Source organism: Lepidochelys kempii, chromosome 8 (genome assembly GCF_965140265.1).
Source record: "Lepidochelys kempii isolate rLepKem1 chromosome 8, rLepKem1.hap2, whole genome shotgun sequence".
In the NCBI taxonomy this organism is placed as follows: Eukaryota; Metazoa; Chordata; order Testudines; family Cheloniidae; genus Lepidochelys; species Lepidochelys kempii.
Window position 1 is genome coordinate 56,636,872 of NC_133263.1, and position 21,282 is coordinate 56,658,153.

A 21,282-nucleotide genomic window follows, 5' to 3' on the forward strand; every position below is an offset into this window, starting at 1 on the left:
CCCCAAACCCCTCATCCCCAGCCCCACCCCAAAGCCTGGACCCCCAGCCAGAGCCCTCACCCTCTCCCACATCCCAACCCCCTTCCCAAGCCCAGTGAAAGTGAGTGAGGGTGGGGGAGAGCGAGCCACCGAGGGAGGGGGAATGTAGTGAGCGGGGGGGGTGGGACCTCAGGGGAGGGGTGGGGAAGGAAGCGGGGGAGGAACAGGGCTAGGGTGTTCAGTTTTGTGTGATGAGAAAGTTGACAACCCTACACAGCAAAGGGATGAATTTTTCTCCTTTAACAGAGAACTCCTGTTTGGTTATCTTTGCTTTGCTAATGGTAATCTATTGAGTGCAGTCATATCCTGGTAAGTTACTCCACCTTTTGACATTTGTGTCACACTCAGTCCATTATCCTCTGCAGATCTGTATTTCTGTGTTTAAGAACAAATGCCACTGGATTTAAACAAAAGAAGTGTGGAGCAAAACCCCAATAAAACTATATGAGTTTAAATTTTCTTTCTCGTTTGCATTTAAATCAGCGGTTCTCAAACTTTTGTACTGGTGACCCCTTTCTCACAGCAAGTCTCTGAGCATGACCCCCACCTTATAAATTAAAAACATTTTTTTGTATTTAACACTTATAAATGCTGGAGGTGAAGCGTGGTTTGGGGTAGAGGCTGACAGCTCGTGATCCCCCATGAAATAACCAAGTGACCCCCTGAGAGGTCCCGACCCCCAGTTTGAGAATCCCTGATTTAAATATTGTCTCTTTTACTCACGGATGACTCAACAAGGATCATTTGACCTAATCTGAAACCATTGTGTGTTTAAAATTCAATCCAGTTCAAAGTTACTGAGTTTGCATTCTGCTGAGGGAGAAGTCAGTGGTAAAAAGGAGCAGAACGGGGAGTCAAAAAGAAAACAACAAAATATGGGGGGAATTGCAGCATAGAATGGGCACTGATGTGAACAAAAAGAGACTAAAATCCATTAAAACTCAAGTTGAGACTAACATCTGAAGAACACAATGATAATTTCAGAGCTGTTTAGTGGCACTGGAAAAAGCCCATATGTACAGTAGTGTTATCTTGAGGGTAGCTCTTCAGTAATCTCTTTTTCACACAGCAGCATGTACAAATCTAGGACCTGATTCAGATCTCATTGAAAGGCTCCCTTTTGGTTCAGTGGGCCTTGGATCAGACCCCAGTGTGCTGGCTTCAGTGCTGTGAAATGAAACTAAGTATTAAATAACCCACCGATATGCCTTTTTACTTCTGTTACTGCTGTGTTATCATGGTTACTTACGAAGTACCTACAAGTGAGCCTAATAGTTTCTGAATCCTTTCTCTTTATTCTTTCCATGTAGAGCCCCCACCTGTGGTTCAGGTTCCTAATAATGTCACAGTCACCCCTGGGGAGAGAGCCATATTGACCTGCCTAACCCTAAGCACAGTGCGTTATAATCTCACCTGGCAGAGAAATGGCAATGATCTGAGGCTTGTGGAGCCCTCCCGAATAAGGATGATGAGCAATTTGTCTTTAGAAGTAAAATCTGTAAAGCTCACAGATGCTGGCGAGTACAGTTGCACTGCTTCCAATGAAGGTGGATCTACTGTGGCTTCTGTCTTCCTCACAGTACAAGGTAACAAAGAAGATGCATGTTAATCTTCTTTTGAAGCATATTTTTTTTCTTTTTCCTCCTCCCCACCTTTTTTTCCCTTCTCCTTGTTAACAACTTTGCCCTTTGAGCAATTTGGTAAAAGCCTGTGGAAACTGAGAGCTCCCCCCAAATAAAACAAAACAAAAAAACACAAAACCATGTAGAAAGGATATACTTTTTTCTATTAAATTTCAGCGTTTTTCCATAAGGGCAATTGTTCGAGGCCATTGAGGGGAGAAAGAGAAGCATTCTTACAGTTCCCTCTCCATCCCTTCATGGGATTTAGATGTTCTTCCTAATGTCTATAAACCAGTTGGGAGGCTTAACACAATTACTAAATGACTTCTGGCAGGTTTTCACAGTAAAGCTAAAGAGGTTTGCTGCTGTCTCAGCAAAATATTTCATTTCAAATCTCTTATATATGAGGTTGATTATATCAAATAGATTGGAATTACATTTTGGCTGGTTTTGGTATTGCTAACTGTTTAAAACATGCCTGGGATAACCTCTCAGATGGTTTAGACAGAGTCAGTTCAGTTGTTTTCTTCTGAGTTTGATGAAAGATGCTTGGAATATCACTAATAGGTAGTAAAACTAAACTGCAGCTGAATGTGGCTATCTGCAGTTTGCAGTGTTGTAGCTGTGTTGGTCCCAGGATATTAGAGAGACAAAGTGGGTGGGTGAGGTGGTATTTTGTTTTGGACCAGCTTCTGATGGTGAAAGAGTCAAGCTTTTGAGCTACCTGGAGAAGAGCTCTGTGTAACTCAGAAGCTTGACTCTTTCACCAACAGAAGCTGGTCCAATTAAAAATATTGCCTCACCCACCTTGTGCCTGCAGTGACATCCTCCTACTTTCTTCTGGAGTGCGTAATCCACTTCCAGACACTGAAATATATTGTGTATGGAAGCTGAAATGGAGTCATGTGGTGTCATGTTCTATGGTCAACTAAATTTTAGAAATATTTTGGACCAAATAAAGTACCAAATATATAGAGTTGCAGTGTTGATCCATGTCAATAAATTACATCAAATACAGCACTCACTACTGGCTTATCTGTGGAATAACATGCAGAGGGAATCTACTGGGAAGTAACCTTGTGCTTGCATGTCTCTCTGGCCTGAATATTGGGCAGCAGAATAATGAAGCTGGCTATATATAAAGGGATGAAAAAATGAATCTTATCATTAATAACATTGTAAAGAAGGAAATTTAAGGCCACGTCAACATAGTGGGCTGAAACCATGCTTGGTGAAGTCTTGCGGAGTTACACCAAGGATGAATATAGCTCCTTAATTCATAGTAAAGCACACTATTATAGAATGTGACCGGGTCGGGCCAGATGGCTATAGGAGAGTAATAGAAGGCAGATCTATTAGCCCCAGGCTAAGTAGGTCCCTTTTCCCTGGGTAAGGTAACAGGGAAGGTTCCAGAACAATCAGGAACCTTCTGGAGACAATTAAGACAGACTGATTAGAACACCTGTAGCCAATCAAGAAGCTGCTAGAATCAATTAAGGCAGGCTAATGAGGGCACCTGGGTTTTAAAAAGGAGCTCACTTCAGTTTGTGGTGTGTGTGTGTGAGGAGTTGGGAGCAAGAGGCACTAGGAGCTGAGAGTGAGAACGTGGACTGTTGGAGGAGTGGGGTGTACAAGCATTATCAGACACCAGGAGGAAGGTCCTATGGTGAGGATAAAGAAGGTGTTGGGAGGAGGCCATGGGGAAGTAGCCCAGGGAGTTGTAGCTGTCGCACAGCTGTTCCAGGAGGCACTCTAGACAGCTGCATTCCACAGGGCCCTGGGCTGGAACCCGGAGTAGAGGGCGGGTCCGGGTTCCCCCCAAATCCTCCCAACTCCTGGTTAGACACAGGAGGAGTCGTCCTGGACTGTGGGTTCAGAAAAACGGCCAAGGTGAGGGCTGCCGTGAAGCTCCAAGGCGAGCAAATCCACCAATAAGCGCAAGACCCACCAAGGTAGAGCAGGAACTTTGTCACAAGAGCTACATCTAACATGAAGAAATTTACTACATTTTGGATCATGAAAGAACTAATTTCACTGTTATGTTCTCTTGCTGTATGAAGGTGTCATTAACTGTAAAAATAAGAGTGGACAGAAGCTGTTCATTTTAGTTTATTATTTTAAACCTTTGTTTTGAAAGTTATAAGTTAAAATAATAATAATAGTAATTGAAGAAATGCCATTTCTGATTTTTGAGAAAAGGGGCTGTACAATTCTGTAAGTTAAATCTTAAACTGGAAGTAGTCCCTCTTTTTTTGATGGGGTACATCCCATATTAATGGGAGCTTCTTGTATTAATGTACTAAGTGCCCAACACTTACTCATGTTGAGTAATCGCTTACACCACAAGCAGTCCTATTGAAAATCTTGGGGCTACTTGTGGAGTGATGTACAAAACAATGTGAACAAAGGTGTCAGAATTGAGCCTTAAAGGGCTACATTTTAGTCCTACTGAAGTCAATCTTGCCATTTTCATGCACTGAATGGTAATTTTGCCTTAGTAAGGTGTCTAAGGACTTGTCTAGGATTTGCTGCTGTTGTTGATTTGGCCCTAAAACTGTTTTAAGGTAACTGCAGGGGGTCAGGATTCCCCCTCCTCTTCAACAAAACTTTTTTTTTCGTTTTGTTTTGTTTCGTTTCATTCCTCTGAAGCATCTGGAGATTGGACACTGGACTGGTTCGAGCTGGTGCTCCAAGGTGGTCATGAGAATTCTCTTTATCAGATTCTTGGCTCGCTCGTTCTTGCTTACATGCTCAGGGTCTGACTGATTGCTGTATGTGGGATTAGGAAGGAATTTCCCCCCAGATCACATTGGCAGGGACCTTGGGTTTTTTTTCACCTTCCTCTACAAGATGGGGCACACATTGATTGCTAGGATCATCTGGGTGTGTATCATTAATCAGTTCCCAGCACTGCAGAGGTCTTGGTCTTTGGTACATCCAAGTCCCTCCTATTATATGCCTGTGGCACACATTATCTTAATCTCCTGCGAGTTTTGACATTTTGTCTAATTTCGGTTGTTGGGTTTGGTGTGTGGGTACCTAGATGCTGTTTATGGTCTGTGATATACAGGAGGTCAGAGTAGATGATCTGGTGATCCCTTCTGGCCTTAAGCTCTATGATTCTATGAGCTATTCACTGTGAACATGACTACATGGTCTGGGGATCTACACAGCACTAACAGAACTTCCCAAAGTTCTGTCTCATACCAGATTGGGGTCTGGTGTTGATACTGGCGTGGATTGTTCGAGGGCTCTGTTTTCTCTTCAGTTGCTTCAGAACACTGATCAGGAGCCTGGAGAGTGTCCTCTGAGCATGTGAACAGTGTAATGGTAAGAACTGTCCAGGAGCATGAAATGTTAATCTGTATATCTTTCTAGGATTATTTTTTCCACGAGGAAGAGAGAGAAATTCCATAAACATGTGATCTCTGCCATTTCGCCAGCTTTTCAGTGTTGTAAACAAAATATTAACATGATACATGCATGTTTATTAGAGTAGATCCATATTTGAACGCGTTGTCCTGATAGTTATATAATATTACCAATGTTTCTCATATCTGGGTTTATTAACAAATCTTTCTGGCTTGGAAGCATAAATGAGTTATTTTTGTAACCAATGTCCTTTTTGCCGAAAACATTCATTTTTGGTGATCTTTGACTGTTGAATTTCATGTGTACCATTGACATTCAAATCTCCAAAACACTACATATTGCCAAAATCTAATTTTACTGGCAAAATCTTGGTTTTGTGGATTTCCAGCTCTGAGTCAGGATAAGCAATTAAATACTATCATAGAATTTGGGCTTTGTTCTTTGGCTCTGCAACAGAGCCGTATTGTGTGGGAAAACCTCTGTGGTTTGTGTTGTGTGTGGATCAAGGATTAATAGAGAAGTTTAGCTTTCAGCAGTTTCAGCATTTCATGCATGGTTGTAGCAACAGATTAATAAGAAATGAGGTATGTTGTGCTTTCATCTCACAAAAATAGGGATCCGCTGAAGGTAAAGAAGCATTGGCTGGTCGTGGTTTGGCCTATTGTATACAACATATAGGTCCCCTTTTTGTGTTGATGAGCATATTTACATGAGTTGTCACATACTAGACAGAAAGAAAGCTACAAACTTTTTGTATTACATTCCGAGCATCACGTGATAAATAATTAATTTGGTGTATTTATAGTCTAACAACTTTGTCTCTTTATTTTGCTAAGCATTTTTGTAAAGGTTCAAATGGGATTTTTCTTGTCACAACTGAAAGGTTTGCATCAGCCTGTTACAAGTGGTACTGTGATGGAAAGATCTTAGCAGTACCTAATACAGGAATTCAGTGAACATACTGTAGCCACTGTACTACAAGAACTGCATGTTTGACATCAGGTGTCAAATACGACAACTTCCCCTACCTACCTCTGCCAAGATAGCATTTGAAACAATTTCAGTTCTCATGGTGTAGATAGAGTCAACTGTGTTGACTACGTGTTGTAAGAAAGCATTCTCAACGTCTTGTCCTAACAGGTCAACCACATTTCTATGCCAGGGAACAGATTTGGATAAATCACTGTGACTTGCGCCAGTGCAACTCAGAATCAAGATTAGAATCTGGCCCTGGGCGTACTGTACATCAGTGGTGCCCAACCTTATTACACAGGAGGGCCACATAAACATAGCCACAACCTTGTGTGGGCAAACAGATTCTACATATTTTAATAAGATTTATTGATTTATATTGTAAGTTGAGCTTGTTTTGTATGTATTTAGATAGGTTGTTTCTAGGTATGGTATTGTCTATTTACGCACTTATGTAAACTAAAATGATGTAAACATGATGGCAAAACACTAATGGATTGGCAGTGAGTATAGTCTGCTGAAGCAGGCCACAGGCCTTATGAAATGCTCTAGTGGGCCTTAGGTTGGGCTCCCCTGCTGTACATGGTTTGGTCTTGTCCACAACAAGGACAAAACCATGTTCAGCTCTGGTTGACAATACTAGAGGGCAGCAAGCGGGGTAGAACACAGCATGATATCTAATCACAGTCTTTGGGCCTGAATCTCTGCTCACCTACAGTAGTGTAAATCTGAAGTAATTCCAGTAAAGTGAATGTACAGTGGTGTAAGAGGAAAATCATATTGCTTTTTTCTCCTGGGGAATCATTTGCCCAAAATATCTTTGGTGTACTCTCTGCTGGACAACCCTTGGAACAGCATTAATATTCCCCCTGTGCTGGTGAGACAAGAGGTTAAGCATTCTGAATGCAGTTTGGCAACAGTTGTGAGAGAAAAAGAAAGATAACAGGGAAATGAAGACATTATAGAATGAAAAGTTTGTATACATACCATTCATTCTCCTGACATGACGTCCCCAACCCCAAATACACAGTGCAGATTTCCATATAACATGAAAAGGAATAGTCCGAAATACAATGCTGAGATCCTCCGAGCACCAAAAAAAAAAAAAAAAAAAAGACAATGAAACTGGAGTATTGCAGCCTAGTTTGTTGATTTTTTTAAATGGGGGGAAATGCAAGATTATTCTGTCCTAAAAAAATTAAAACATTAAGCAGTCTTGATAGCACAGTGGTTCTTTCTAAACTGTTCTTGGGAGCTATCTCAGATGATTAAAATACACACAGCTTGGAAAAGATTAACTAAAGTTATTAGCTAACGTCTCTTATCGCTATGGTACTTCCACTCTTTTCAAAACAGGAAATAAAACAGTTAAACTCCCAGCAATGTTCTTTGATACAAAAGTCAATGTTCTTTGAATGAAAAAGAATTAAATCAGTAAGTATCCATATGTCTGGATGGCTCAGCTGCTGCTAATTACCATTCACAGCAGTCTTAATTATAGTCATTACATTGGTTTTTGAAGTTAGCCTCTTACACAGGAATACATGTGTTTGGAGGAGGGGTCAGAGATTGCTTGAGCAGCCTATCCAGAGATCCGAAGAAGAGCTCTGTATACCTTGAAGATGTCTCTTTCATCAACAGAAGTAGGTGTAATAAAATATATTACCTCACCTACCTTGTCTCTGGGAAATTAATGAATATCACAAGTTTAATAATCTCTCTCTCCCAGAGTTTCTCATTCAATGACTCTTGCTAGATCATACAGAGAAATAGTCTTTTTTCCTACCTGCAGTGAAAGGGAATTAAGGGGAAAAAATAAGTAAAGTCTGTGTGTTGCATGTTTGTGTTAATATTTCCTGGATGAGATCATCTGCAGAGCTTTGCAATTTAAGAGCTAAGCAAACAAAGCTTTCTCATCAAATACTTCCCATGCCTCCAACACATGATTGCTTGTCATTAATGAACCTCAAAAAGAGGTTATTACTATTTGTTATTTTTATAGTATTCAAAGTATGCTGGGTACTTTACAGACAGTAAGAAGATAAGAACCCCTGCTTCAAGAGATTATGCATCGAAGGAAACAAAGTACAGACAAAGAATGGGGAATTAAATGCAACAAAAAGCCAAGTGACTGAATGACTAGATGTATCACATTTTGTTCTATGATTTGGGGTTGGATTCCTGTTCTGTATTGTCAGTTTGTTAGCATTTCCTTGGGGGAGAGGGAAGAACTAGAGTCTATAGCAGGGATCGGCAACTTTTGGCACATGACCCGTCAGGGAAATTCACTGGTCAGCTGGGATGGTTTGTTTACCTGCAGCGTCCATGGGTTCTGCTGATCGCAGTTCCCACTTGTCGCAGTTCGCCGTTCCAGGCCAACAGGGGCTACGGGAAGTGGTGGCCAGCACATCCCTCGGCCAATGCAGCTTCCCGCAGCCCCCACTGGCCTAGAATGGTGAACTGCAGCCAGTGGGAGCTGCGATCGGGTGAACCTGCAGATGCTGCAGGTAAACAAACCGTCTTGGCCTGCCAGCAGATTTCCCTGATGGGCCGTGTCAAGGTTCCTTCCCCACTCTGAACTCTAGGGTACAGATGTGGGGACCTGCATGAAAAATGCCCTAAGCTTATTTTTACCAGCTTAGGTTAAACTTCCCCAAGGTACAAACTATTTTACCTTTTGTCCCTGGACCTTATTGCTGCCACCACCAAGCGTCTAACAAATATAACAGGGAAAGAGCCCACTTGGAAACGTCTTTCCCCCCAAAATCCCCCCAAGCCCTACTTTCCTGGGGAAGGCTTGATAAAAATCCTCACCAATTTGCATAGGTGAACACAGACCCAAACCCTTGGATCTTAAGAACAATGAAAAAGCAATCAGGTTCTTAAAAGAAGAATTTTAATTAAAGAAAAAGTAAAAGAATCACCTCTGTAAAATCAGGATGGTAAATACCTTGTAGGGTAATCAGATTCAAAACATAGAGAATCCCTCTAGGCAAAACCTTAAGTTACAAAAAGACACAAAAACAGAAATATACATTCCATTCAGCACAACTTATTTTATCAGCCATTTAAACAAAACAGAATCTAACGCATATCTAACTAGATTGCTTATTAACCCTTTACAGGAGTTCTGACCTCCATTCCTGCTCTCGTCCCGGCAAAAGCAACACACAGACAGAGAGAACCCTTTGTTTCCCCCCCTCCAGCTTTGAAAGTATCTTGTCTCCTCATTGGTCATTTTGGTCAGGTGCCAGCAAGGTTGTCTTAGCTTCTTAACCCTTTACAGGTGAAAGGGTTTTTCCTCTGGACAGGAGGGATTTAAAGGTGTTTACCCTTCCCTTTATATTTATGACAGGCCGCGTGCCACGTTTTGCCAGTCCTTGGTCTGTAGGCTTTTTGAAATATGTGTGTTTTAAGAGGAGGAACTTAAAGGGATGGAGGATGGCTACTCATGGGGGGGATTCTATGCCAAAGAATTCAAAATTCTGTGCCAAAAAAATCAAAATTCTGCAAAATTCTACATATTTTATTTGTCAAAATAATGCAGTATAATCACACCAGTTTCAATTGTTTTGGTAATTTATTTACAGAATACAATACAGAAAAATGTCTCAATAACTATTCAGCATTTCCTAAACACATGAAAGGTAAGTTACAAACACTTGGTAACTAATATCCTGCATTCCAGTTATAATGTTGGATTTTTATTTAAATCACATTACAGAACACCAGATAGCCCAAAAAAAAAAAAGTAGAATGTAATTTTAAATTGCTCAGACTTTCACACATGAGTCATACAATTTTGTTAATCATTATCCCGGACCTGGCTGGGTACTTTGGGAAGGGCTTGGTTCTGATTGTCCTGACATTTTATTGACTGCTTGGTAAATGTTTTATTTGCCATCAAAGCCTTTTTTTTTTAAAATGGGTAAGTAAAATAAATCCTAAGCTGTAATCTAACCCCGTTGTGCCACTTTGGCACAGGAAAAGAGTGAAAAATCACACAGATCTTCCTATATGAGGATTTCCATACTGTCATTTATATAATGCTCCTTTACATCACTCTGGCAATGTAGGGGCCTTAAAACTTTTACGGTTTTATGCTCCTGGGGGAATTGACTGATAATGGGAACAGTTAACCAACAATAGGAACAATACGCATGCTGCTACACTTCTGCCTCAGAGAATGAGATCAATTAAACATCAACAGCAACTTTAACAATTTCAGAGGAACAGCCGTGTTAGTCTGTATTCGCAAAAAGAAAAGGAGGACTTGTGGCACCTTAGAGACTAACCAATTTATTTGAGCATGAGCTTTCGTGAGCTACAGCTCACTTCATCAGATGTTTACCGTGGAAACTGCAGCAGACTTTATATACACACAGAAATCATGAAACAATACCTCCTCCCACCCCACTGTCCTGCTGGTAATAGCTTATCTAAAGTGATCAACAGGTGGGCCATTTCCAGCACAAATCCAGGTTTTCTCACCCTCCACCCCCCGACACAAATTCACTCTCCTGCTGGTGCTAGCCCATCCAAAGTGACAACTCTTTACATAATCAAGTCGGGCTATTTCCTGCATAGATCAAGGTTTTCTCACATCCCCCCCACCCCCATACACACACAAACTCACTCTCCTGCTGGTAATAGCTCATCTAAACTGACCATTCTCCAGGTTTAAATCCAAGTTAAACCAGAACATCTGGGGGGGGGGGGTAGGAAAAAACAAGAGGAAACAGGCTACCTTGCATAATGACTTAGCCACTCCCAGTCTCTATTTAAGCCTAAATTAATAGTATCCAATTTGCAAATGAATTCCAATTCAGCAGTTTCTCGCTGGAGTCTGGATTTGAAGTTTTTTTGTTTTAAGATAGCGACCTTCATGTCTGTGATTGCGTGACCAGAGAGATTGAAGTGTTCTCCGACTGGTTTATGAATGTTATAATTCTTGACATCTGATTTGTGTCCATTTATTCTTTTACGTAGAGACTGTCCAGTTTGACCAATGTACATGGCAGAGGGGCATTGCTGGCACATGATGGCATAGATCACATTGGTGGATGTGCAGGTGAACGAGCCTCTGATAGTGTGGCTGATGTTATTAGGCCCTGTGATGGTGTCCCCTGAATAGATATGTGGGCACAATTGGCAACGGGCTTTGTTGCAAGGATAAGTTCCTGGGTTAGTGGTTCTGTTGTGTGGTATGTGGTTGTTGGTGAGTATTTGCTTCAGGTTGCGGGGCTGTCTGTAGGCAAGGACTGGCCTGTCTCCCAAGACTTGTGAGAGTGTTGGGTCATCCTTTAGGATAGGTTGTAGATCCTTAATAATGCGTTGGAGGGGTTTTAGTTGGGGGCTGAAGGTGACGGCTAGTGGCGTTCTGTTATTTTCTTTGTTAGGCCTGTCCTGTAGTAGGTAACTTCTGGGAACTCTTCTGGCTCTATCAATCTGTTTCTTTACTTCTGCAGGTGGGTATTGTAGTTGTAAGAAAGCTTGACAGAGATCTTGTAGGTGTTTGTCTCTGTCTGAGGGGTTGGAGCAAATGCGGTTGTATCGCAGAGCTTGGCTGTAGACGATGGATCGTGTGGTGTGGTCAGGGTGAAAGCTGGAGGCATGCAGGTAGGAATAGCGGTCAGTAGGTTTACGGTATAGGGTGGTGTTTATGTGGCCATTGTGTTTATGTGGCCATTCCAGTTTTTCACTTTAACAATGTTACTACCAGCAGGCTGCTAGATTTGTACATCAGAGAAAGAGATCAATTAACTAGGAGGCAGGCTGCTACACTGCCTTCCAGACATAGCCTGCCTCATGCATAATAAAAAGCCCTACCCTTCTACACCAGCTAGCTGCAGTAGCAAGAGAGAGGGACATAGTCAGTCTCTCTCTCCCTCTCTCTCACTTGTTGGCCCAGCACCTCCCACAATGGTGATCAACCACACAGGCATGCACGACCAGTCCCCATCCCCGATTTCTAAGGCTGCTCCAGGCATGCTGGAACAGATCCGCTGCTGGGGAAGAAGTGCATGTCCCCTGGCAGATTTTTTTTTAAAATTTTCTGCGTGGTGGGCACAGAAATATGCATAGAATCATAGAATATCAGGGTTGGAAGTGACCTCAGGAGTTCATCTAGTCCAACCTCCTGCTCAAAGCAGGACCAGTCCCCGACTAAATCAGCCCAGCCAGGGCTTTGTCAAGCCTGACCTTAAAAACCTCTAAGGTTGTAGATTCCACCACCTCCCTAGGTAACTCATTCCAGTTTTTCACCACCCTCCTAGTGAAAAAGTTTTTCCTAATATCCAACCTAAACCTCCCCCGCTGCAACTTGAGACCATTACTCCTTGTTCTGTCATCTGCTACCACTGAGAACAGTCTAGATCCATCCTCTTTGGAACCTCCTTTCAAGTAATTGAAAGCAGCTATCAAATCCCCCCTCATTCTTCTCTTCTGCAAACTAAATAATCCCAGTTCCCTCAGCCTCTCCTCATAAATCATGTGCTTCAGCCCCCTCATCATTTTTGTTGCCCTCCACTGGACTCTTTCCAATTTTTCCACATCCTTCTTGTAGTGTGGGGCCCAAAACTGGACACAGAACTCCAGATGAGGCCTCACCAATGCCGAATAGAGGGGAATGATCACGTCCCTCGATTTGCTGGCAATTCTCCTACATATACGTCCCAAAATGCCATTGGCCTTCTTGGCAACAGGGGCACACTGTTGACTCATATCCAGCTTCTCGTCCACTGTAACCCTTAAGTCCTTTTCTGCAGAACTGCTGCCTAGCCACTCGGTCCCTAGTCTGTAGCTGTGCGTGGGACTCTTCCGTCCTAAGTGCAGGACTCTGCACTTGTCCTTGTTGAACCTCATCAGATTTTTTTTGGCCCAATCCTCTAATTTCTCTAGGTCCCTCTGTATCCTATCCCTGTCCTCCAGCGTATCTACTATTCCTCCCAGTTTAGTGTCATCTGCAAACTTGCTGAGGGTGCAATCCACGCCATCCTCCAGATCATTAATGAAGATATTGAACAAAGCTGGCCCCAGGACTGACCCTTGGGGCACTCCGCTTGATACCGGCTGCCAACTAGACATGGAGCCATTGATCACTACCCATTGATCCCGACGATCTAGTCAGCTTTCTATCCACCTTATCCATTCAGCCAGCCCATACTTCTTTAACTTGCTGGCAAGAATACTGTGGGAGACTGTATCAAAATCTTTGCTAAAGTCAAGGAATAACATGTCCACTGGTTTCCCCTCATGCACAGAGCCTGTTATGTCATCATAGAAGGCAATTAGATTAGTAAGGCATGACTTGCCCTTGGTGAATCCATGCTGACTGTTCCTGATCACTTTCCTCTCCTCGAAGTGCTTCAGAATTGATTCCTTGAGGACCTGCTCCATGATTTTTCCAGGGACTGAGGTGAGGCTGACTGGCCTGTAGTTCCCAGGATCCTCCTTCTTCTCTTTTTTAAAGATGGGCACTACATTAGCCTTTTTCCGGTCGTCTGGGACTTCCCCGGATCTCCATGAGTTTTCAAAGAAAATGGCCAATGGCTCTGCAATCACATCTGCCAATTCCTTTAGCGCCCTTGGATGCAGCACATGGACTTGTGCTCGTCCAGCTTTTCTAAATAGTCCTGAACCACTTCTTTCTCCACAGAGGGCTGGTCACCTCCTCCCCATGCTGTGCTGCCCAGTGCAGTAGTCTGGGAGCTGACCTTGTTCGTGAAGACAGAGGCAAAAAAAGCATTGAGTACATTAGCTTTTTCCACATCCTCTGTCACTAGGTTGTCTCCCTCATTCAGTAAGGGGCCCACACTTTCCTTGACCTTCTTCTTGTTGCTAGCACATCTGTAGAAACCCTTCTTGTTACTCTTAACATCCCTTGCAGGCCATATGAATTCTGTACTACCCACACAACTCACAACTTCACACAATGCACAGTCAACCTGTGGAATTCAAAGCTGTGGGATGTTGTGAAGGCCAAAAATATAGTTAGGTTAAAAAAAATTAGATAGGTTCATAGAGGATAGAATACTGGGACATGGCCAGGAAGACATTCCCAAAGTGAGATGTCTAGTAAATGCAGAAGATTTGAGAAGTGCATATAAAATTAAAATAAAGGAGGACTGAACATATTTATAATCCATGGACAAGGATAGGCCAGCTACTCTCCTCTCAGATGCCATTACACATTACCATACAGTGACCCAAAAATGAGACAGAATTTGGTCTTTCCTTGCTGTGACATTAGGGTTAGAGCATGCCCCGGTGCCTCATGTTGTTCTGTATGGCAACCCATAGCTAATTCAGGAATCTGGTTAGGCTTTGGATGAACCACCTCTCCTCGTCCAGGATGGTGGTTAGTACAATGTGGGTGTTTGTATGGGGAAAGACATAGAAAAGAGGAGGATAGAAGATGTAATCCTCAGGGTTCTGAGAGGGCCTTAGAGGAATAATGGTGAATACGGGGCACTTTTATGTTAATGTTCCCATGATGCCCCTTCTTGCAAAAAATACATTCAATTTTCAACAATAAATATGCAGTGCATCTTCCATGGTTCAGAGAAGGAGAACTATTCCCTAAGATTGTACTTTTCTTTTAATTAAGTGCATGCAATTGTGGCCAATACAATCAATGTGGCTACTTGATAATGAAGTCTTCTGCATGTATCTAATAAATATTATTTATTGATTTTGATACATACTTTAACAAGTCTATTCTTCAGACCTGTCATTGCAACAGTAGCTGAACTGTGTTTGTGTGCCTTATTTTTACACAGCTGTTTTCATCTAAAAAAGAAAAGGAGTACTTGTGGCACCTTAGAGACTAACCAATTTATTTGAGCATAAGCTTTCGTGAGCTACAGCTCACTTCATCGAATGCATTTTCATCTAGTTCACAATCCAAAAATGTGAAATACTACAATGAATATTTAATATGAAGCCATAGAAAATCCAGTGCATATTGGTGAAATATGATGTAAGCTAATATAAGTCAGATGAGAAGTAAAGATTTCTTTTGAAAATATATTGACTGTGTATGTGCATATGCATAAAGATAATCTTTCCTAGAAATGGATCCAATCTGGATTCTGTGCCAGAATTTACTTCAAAGTGGAACTACTAGGGGGAATGCACAGTATCATCTTAACTCCATCCTTCCTTTTCTCTCAGCAACATATATGTTAATATTTGTTGCAAGCAGGTTTTGATCTTATTGTAGTTTTTTCGCATGTGCATTCATGACACTAACATACTGCAGATGTTCAAAAAATTGAAGATCAAAATTGTGTGCCTCCATCCTGGCACTTACAAATGCAGAATTAAAGATCTTTTAACAAATCGATGGCCATACAGAACTTCACAAGCATCCCTCTATTGCATGCTTTGACCACATAGCATTTCATGGTTATAAGTGGAGATGATTCTTCTGATCCAAAAGTACAGAGCCCTGCTGCTTAAATTAAGATATATGACACGCACTTGCTCACATCTGAAAATAGACTATTAAACTAAAGCCCATTAAAGTTAATTGGGACTCTTTCCCAGTGGGAATTGGATCAGGCCTATAGAGAGTAGCCAGTACACGGTGGCTCTGATCATGGTATCTGATCCATGCTATCTGATCCATGTAGACAGATACCGATGTCCCTGTGAAATCCTCTTGAAGATAATGGGGCTCTCGCTTGGTTGCAGGTAGGCCAGATTGTAAGGACTGAGATTTGCCTAGTTAGTGTGGTCAGTATGTTCAAGTGAAGTTTGCAAAAATCACATCCTGTCAGCAAAATTTGCAAAATGTTTATGCAAGTCACTAAAACTATTGCCTTGTTGTGTGATAGCTTTTGATTTGGACACAATTAAATGGTTGTACTTGTTTATCTTTGTTTATGCATTGCTAGCTGTGTGAAGAATTTAAATCACATGCCTTTCCAAAGAATTGTTGTTTGAGACAGTAAAGAGACAACAAAGAATTACTGAATCTCTAAGAAAAGAACAGGAGTACTTGTGGCACCTTAGAGACTAACAAATTTATTAGAGCATAAGCTTTCGTGGGCTACAGCACACTTCATCGGATGCATAGAATGGAACATATAGTAAGATATATATATATATATATATATATATATATATAATCTTATATATATATATATATATATATATATATATACACATATAGATAAGTTGGAAGTTACAATACAAACTGTGAGAGGCTAATTAGTTAAGATGAGCTATTATCAGCAGGAGAAAAAACTTTTGTAGTAATAAGACGGCCCATTTAGACAGTTGACAAGAAGGTGTGAGGATACTTAACTTAAGGAAATAGATTCAATATGTGTAACGACCCAGCACTCCCTGTCTCTATTCAAACCCAAGTTAATGATATCTAGTTTGCATATTAATTCAAGCTCAGCAGTTTCTCGTTGGAGTCTGTTTTTGAAGCTTTTCTGTTTCAAAATTGCCACCCTTAAATCTTTTACTGAGTGGCCACAGAGGTTGAAGTGTTCTCCTACCGGTTTTTGAATGTTATGATTCCTGATGTCAGATTTGTGTCCATTTATTCTTTTGCGTAGAGACTGTCTAGTTTGGCCAATGTACATGGCAGAGGGGCATTTCTGGCACACGGTGGCATATATCACAGTGGTAAATGTGCAGGTGAACGAGTCCCTGATGGTGTGGTTAATGTGATTAGGTCCTATGATGGTGTCACTTGAATAAATATGTGGACAGAGTTGGCATCGGGCTTTGTTGCAAGAATAGGTTCCTGGGTTAGTGTTTTTGTTGTGTGATGTGTGGTTGCTGGAGAGTAATCAGGGGCTCGTTCACCTGCACATCTACCAACAAATACTCACCAGCAACCACACAACACTAATTAGGGAATTAGTGATATATAGAACTGCGTGAGCCTGCTCCTGCCTGGGTCACATCACATGGAGGTGCCGTCCCCACCTCTGCTCCCACTGGCATAATCTTGTATGCTGTCTCCTCCTCTCATTTTCACTGGACAAAAGCCTCTTCTGCTGCTAAGACTCTACTGGACAGGACGAGTGCTCTGCAAAACTAGGATTGTTGGCTTTAAGACAGACGAATGGCCTTCCTAGGTCTGTCTCAGATTGTGCCTCCCAGTAACCTGATTCTGATGCCTGACTTCTGCTCTGACCACTAGGTCAGATAGCCCACATCCTAGTCATGACAGTGTTCTTATATCCATTCTATAGATGGTTAAACTGAAGAACTGGGAGGTTTAAACTGAAGAACAGTGAGGTTAAGGCCAAAACATTAATAAACGAGACCATAGGTTCATGACCAAAAATTCATAGGAATTTGCATAACTACATTGATGTCGCAAAAAGAAAAGGAATACTTGTGGCACCTTAGAGACTAACCAATTTATTTGAGCATAAGCTTTCGTGAGCTACAGCTCACTTCATCGGATGCATAAAGTGGAAAATACAGTGAGGATGTTTTTATACACACAGACCATGAAAAAGTGGGTGTTTATCACTACAAAAGGTTTTCTCTTCCCCAACCCCACTCTCCTGCTGATAATAGCTTATCTAAAGTGATTTTTCGTGGTCTGTGTGTATAAAAACATCCTCACTGTATTTTCCACTTTATGCATCCGATGAAGTGAGATGTAGCTCATGAAAGCTTATGCTCAAATAAATTGGTTAGTCTCTAAGGTGCCACAAGTACTCCTTTTCTTTTTGCGAACATGGCGGTTACTCTGAAACCTACATTGATGTCCACATTTACTGAAATTTTGCATGTAAATCAGTTGCTGCCCTAACTAGTTCCTTGCTCTGTACATGCAAATGTGGCGGTTGCCTTTGGAAATGTAACTGTGCATGCATTTTTGCTTTTGGACCTTAGAGCTCTGTCAAGTGTCACACAATGAGTCATTGATAGAGCCGGACACAGTCCTGAATACAATTCCTCTACTATGACCACTAGACAAGACAATTTTAATGCAGGCTTCTGGTAAAGTATGTGCTGATGTTCCCACTAACTAAACTTCAAAAATACTTTTAGAAACCCTTGGGGGAATTTATTGTGGCATCTCTCATGTTTGCAAACAATAAAGCTTCTGGTATCACTGGTGATGGTATGAACTTGCCTGCTCTGCAGGATTAGCAAGATTTAGTTGGCTAATGTTTACAATCCAAGTTGGTTAAGGAGTCTAATCAGCCCATTGCAGGTACAGACTCTGTGTTTACTCAAATGTGAGTCTCGCTTGACTAATAGTGCTTATGCCCTTCCCAACCTATATTGCCACAAATGTGTAACTTTCTTGATAGACCTTTCTATGTAAAAGTCATACCATTCCTAAGGAGACTGCCATGGACTTGCTGTGTAACTGTGGGCAATTATTTAATTTTTCTTTACCTTGTTTTCTCCATTTGTAAAATAGAGACAATAATACCATCCTCTTTAAAGTCTATTGACATCTATGCAAGAAAAGTGTTATATAAGTGCTGCCTTATTATTTGTTAAAAAATACTGCTGAAAATAGCCAGTGATTTGCAAAAATGTATCAAAGAGGGCTTTATTGCAGTGTTTAGTGTTATAAACCTAAATGACCTGTAATAGCTTTGATCAGTTGGTACTTTGTCTGAGTATAACCCTAAGTGATTACCCTATAAGCTGTACTCCGATTCAGAAGATAGAAACTATCATGTATTTATCTTGCAATAACATAGGGCTTGTCTTTACTACCGCACTAAATCGGCACTGCTGCAGCATGTCTGGTGAAGACCCCTTACACTGACGGCAGAGCACTCTCCTGTCAAGATAAATTACTCCACCTAAACATGAGGTGGAAGCTATGTTGGCTGGAGAGCTTTTCCTGCCAACATAGTGTGGTGTAGACATCGCTTTAAGTCAATGTAAGTTATGTCACTTAGGGTGGTGGTTTTTTCACACCCCTGAGGGACATAACTTACATCAACTTAAGTGATAGTGTGGACAAGCCCATAATAAAGACATTGGCACAAAATAACATTTGCCATGTAGTTAACTAATTGGATGACCACGTACTATGAATAAAGAGGGTTTACATGTTATTTCTGCCCTGCAACAATGTGTAGTGAACTACTTCTCTTTTCTAGAAAAAAGTATAGACTGGTCCTGATAAGTGTTAAGGAAAGATAGGATACAGGTCATCAGATTGGATGCAGGCCTAAATCCCTCAAGGAAGAAGAATGTGAAATTTACAGGAAAAAAATTCATCCTGTAAATTGACTCTTTTCACATCATCTGAAACTAATTGTGGAGGGATCTCTAGTGACTAAACTAGGAAGAGTTATGCTGTTAATCATGCAGTCATCATAACTTTATTTCCACTATGCTTAGTTGCTTATCGTGCACACAAATGCACAGTTCATATTAGCATTGTGATAATATTTTACATATTTTCTTCCCTCAACGAATAAAATAAAATAAAATATGCAATACACTCAGTCTTATTTGACAGCCTTTCCCATCGAAGCAGATAAGGCCCCCCCCCCCGATATATGTGTGGCCATATATGGCCACCTTTACTCTCTGAAGGTGAAGGAAGGGGAGAGTATACATATTGATGTATCACACTGTATTTTACCTGTAAATTACATTTCTTCTTGACAAGTTCTTATATGTGTTAAAAGAAAAATTAAGCCGTGGCAAATATTGGGACAGTGAGAATACTGCTATCAGTCGCCCATGCTAATTAGCTAGCCTGAGACCATTCCAGCTTGAACTTTTGAGATTAGTTTTTTAAAATCGTTTTGCTGCTGCTGTTTGTTGCACTGTTACTTTAATGTCAGCAATAATGTACGTATATTTTCCAGCACAAGTGCAGATTTTACCACACCCTCTCCCAAGGGATGATGTCATCACACCTGTGTGCTACACATTTATTTACCGAGTGACCCTTAACAGTCTGTAGCTTGGCTTTAGTTGCAGAGTGACTCTCTTAGCAGTATGCATCCTGGTCTTTGTAACTTGACTCTTTAAGTCTACTTTCCCCTTAATACACTGAACAGTTAGGGTTAGGCAGTTTGGGTAATTGGTGGTAGCCAGCAAGAAGAATAGCCATCTGTTAGAAGGATGTGTATTAAAACTCAGATGGTACCCGACTGGCACCAATTGTAAAGACAGATGCAGTTAATGCAGTTGTAACACAGGCTGCAGCAATGGAGGCAAATGCTGCTAATCCAAAAGTGGGTGGTGGTGGTGAAACAAATGCAACATTACTGTAGAAGGCATTAACGAGAATCAGCCTTTACTCCTGAAAGATTCTTCTCCTTCGGATAATCCATCAGCTGCTGCTGATTCTCCCCTAAAAGTGCATGAAGGCACGTGAGGCTGTGTTGTAAAAGGAGCACATTCATCACTTGCCATAATGAACTGTATTGATAGTCTAGGGCATTGTTGAGCAGCTTCATGGACTCTGATCAGTCTCTTCCCCTAGAGAACCCATTATTACACTATGGGTATCAACACCACAGAAGCAGACTGGCTCCACAATGACTGATGATGATTTCATTTAAAAATAGTATATTTCAAGTCTGTATTTAATTTTGTCACCCAGGATTAAATTCATCCCTGTAGAGAGGGCTGCCAGAAAGCCTGTGAGCTGCCTAAATGCTGCTTACACCCTGCTGGTCCTTTGCTCCCGCATCCCTAAATAGTCAAGTGGTGTTATCCTGAACTCATTGGCATTTTAGTCTTCAAGGATTTTTAATAGTTTTTTCTTAAGTCTCCCTTCCTGTGGATTCCCACTCCATGAGTTTCATGCTGACATCTGGGTTGGAACAAACATACAGCTGACGCAACTAAGTTTTGCTTGGTTTGGAGCTGAAGCCATTAAAACTACAGTTTCTCATAGTTTCCACCCAAAAGTAATAAATTGGCACAGCTTGCTCATAACTCAGCCCAGGTTTGTGAGCCTTGGTGAATCTTTTTGGTAAATCTGGCTCAGGTTTTGGGTTGTAACAACACTCAAAACCATGTGAAATTGGCACCCACTGCATTTGAGATTTGGACAGTCACATTTTAAAACAAATTGAAATGTGGATTTATTTTCTGTTTGTAACCTAAATACCATCTTTAATACTACTTTTTCATCTAGCCATGCATGTCTCCTGCCAAGAATTGGGGTTGGGCAATTGGGAAGGGAGGTGTCTACAAGAAGACCTCTCTAGTTTTAAGTAGTATGTAATACGAAACATTTTGAGAGACAATCTAAATAAAAGGAGTTCTATAAATATATAATCACAATTTATTCTTTTGAGTAGCA

At 41.2% G+C, this 21,282-nt stretch overlaps 1 protein-coding gene and 1 long non-coding RNA gene across 2 annotated transcripts in view; one reads left to right on the top strand and one right to left on the bottom strand.

Moving 5' to 3' along the window:
• LOC140915966 (uncharacterized) overlaps positions 1-7,088 on the bottom strand; it is a 29,038-nt gene extending 21,950 nt beyond the window's left edge. The window contains exon 1 of the long non-coding RNA XR_012160331.1: positions 6,993-7,088. This is a non-coding gene — a long non-coding RNA (uncharacterized lncRNA). The remainder of the gene's footprint in view (positions 1-6,992) is intronic.
• The window catches only part of HMCN1 (hemicentin 1), a 327,054-nt gene that overhangs the window by 124,243 nt on the left and 181,529 nt on the right, over positions 1-21,282 (top strand). The window contains exon 11 of the mRNA XM_073356688.1: positions 1,350-1,625. Coding sequence (XP_073212789.1) covers positions 1,350-1,625 — 276 coding nt within the window. The remainder of the gene's footprint in view (positions 1-1,349; positions 1,626-21,282) is intronic.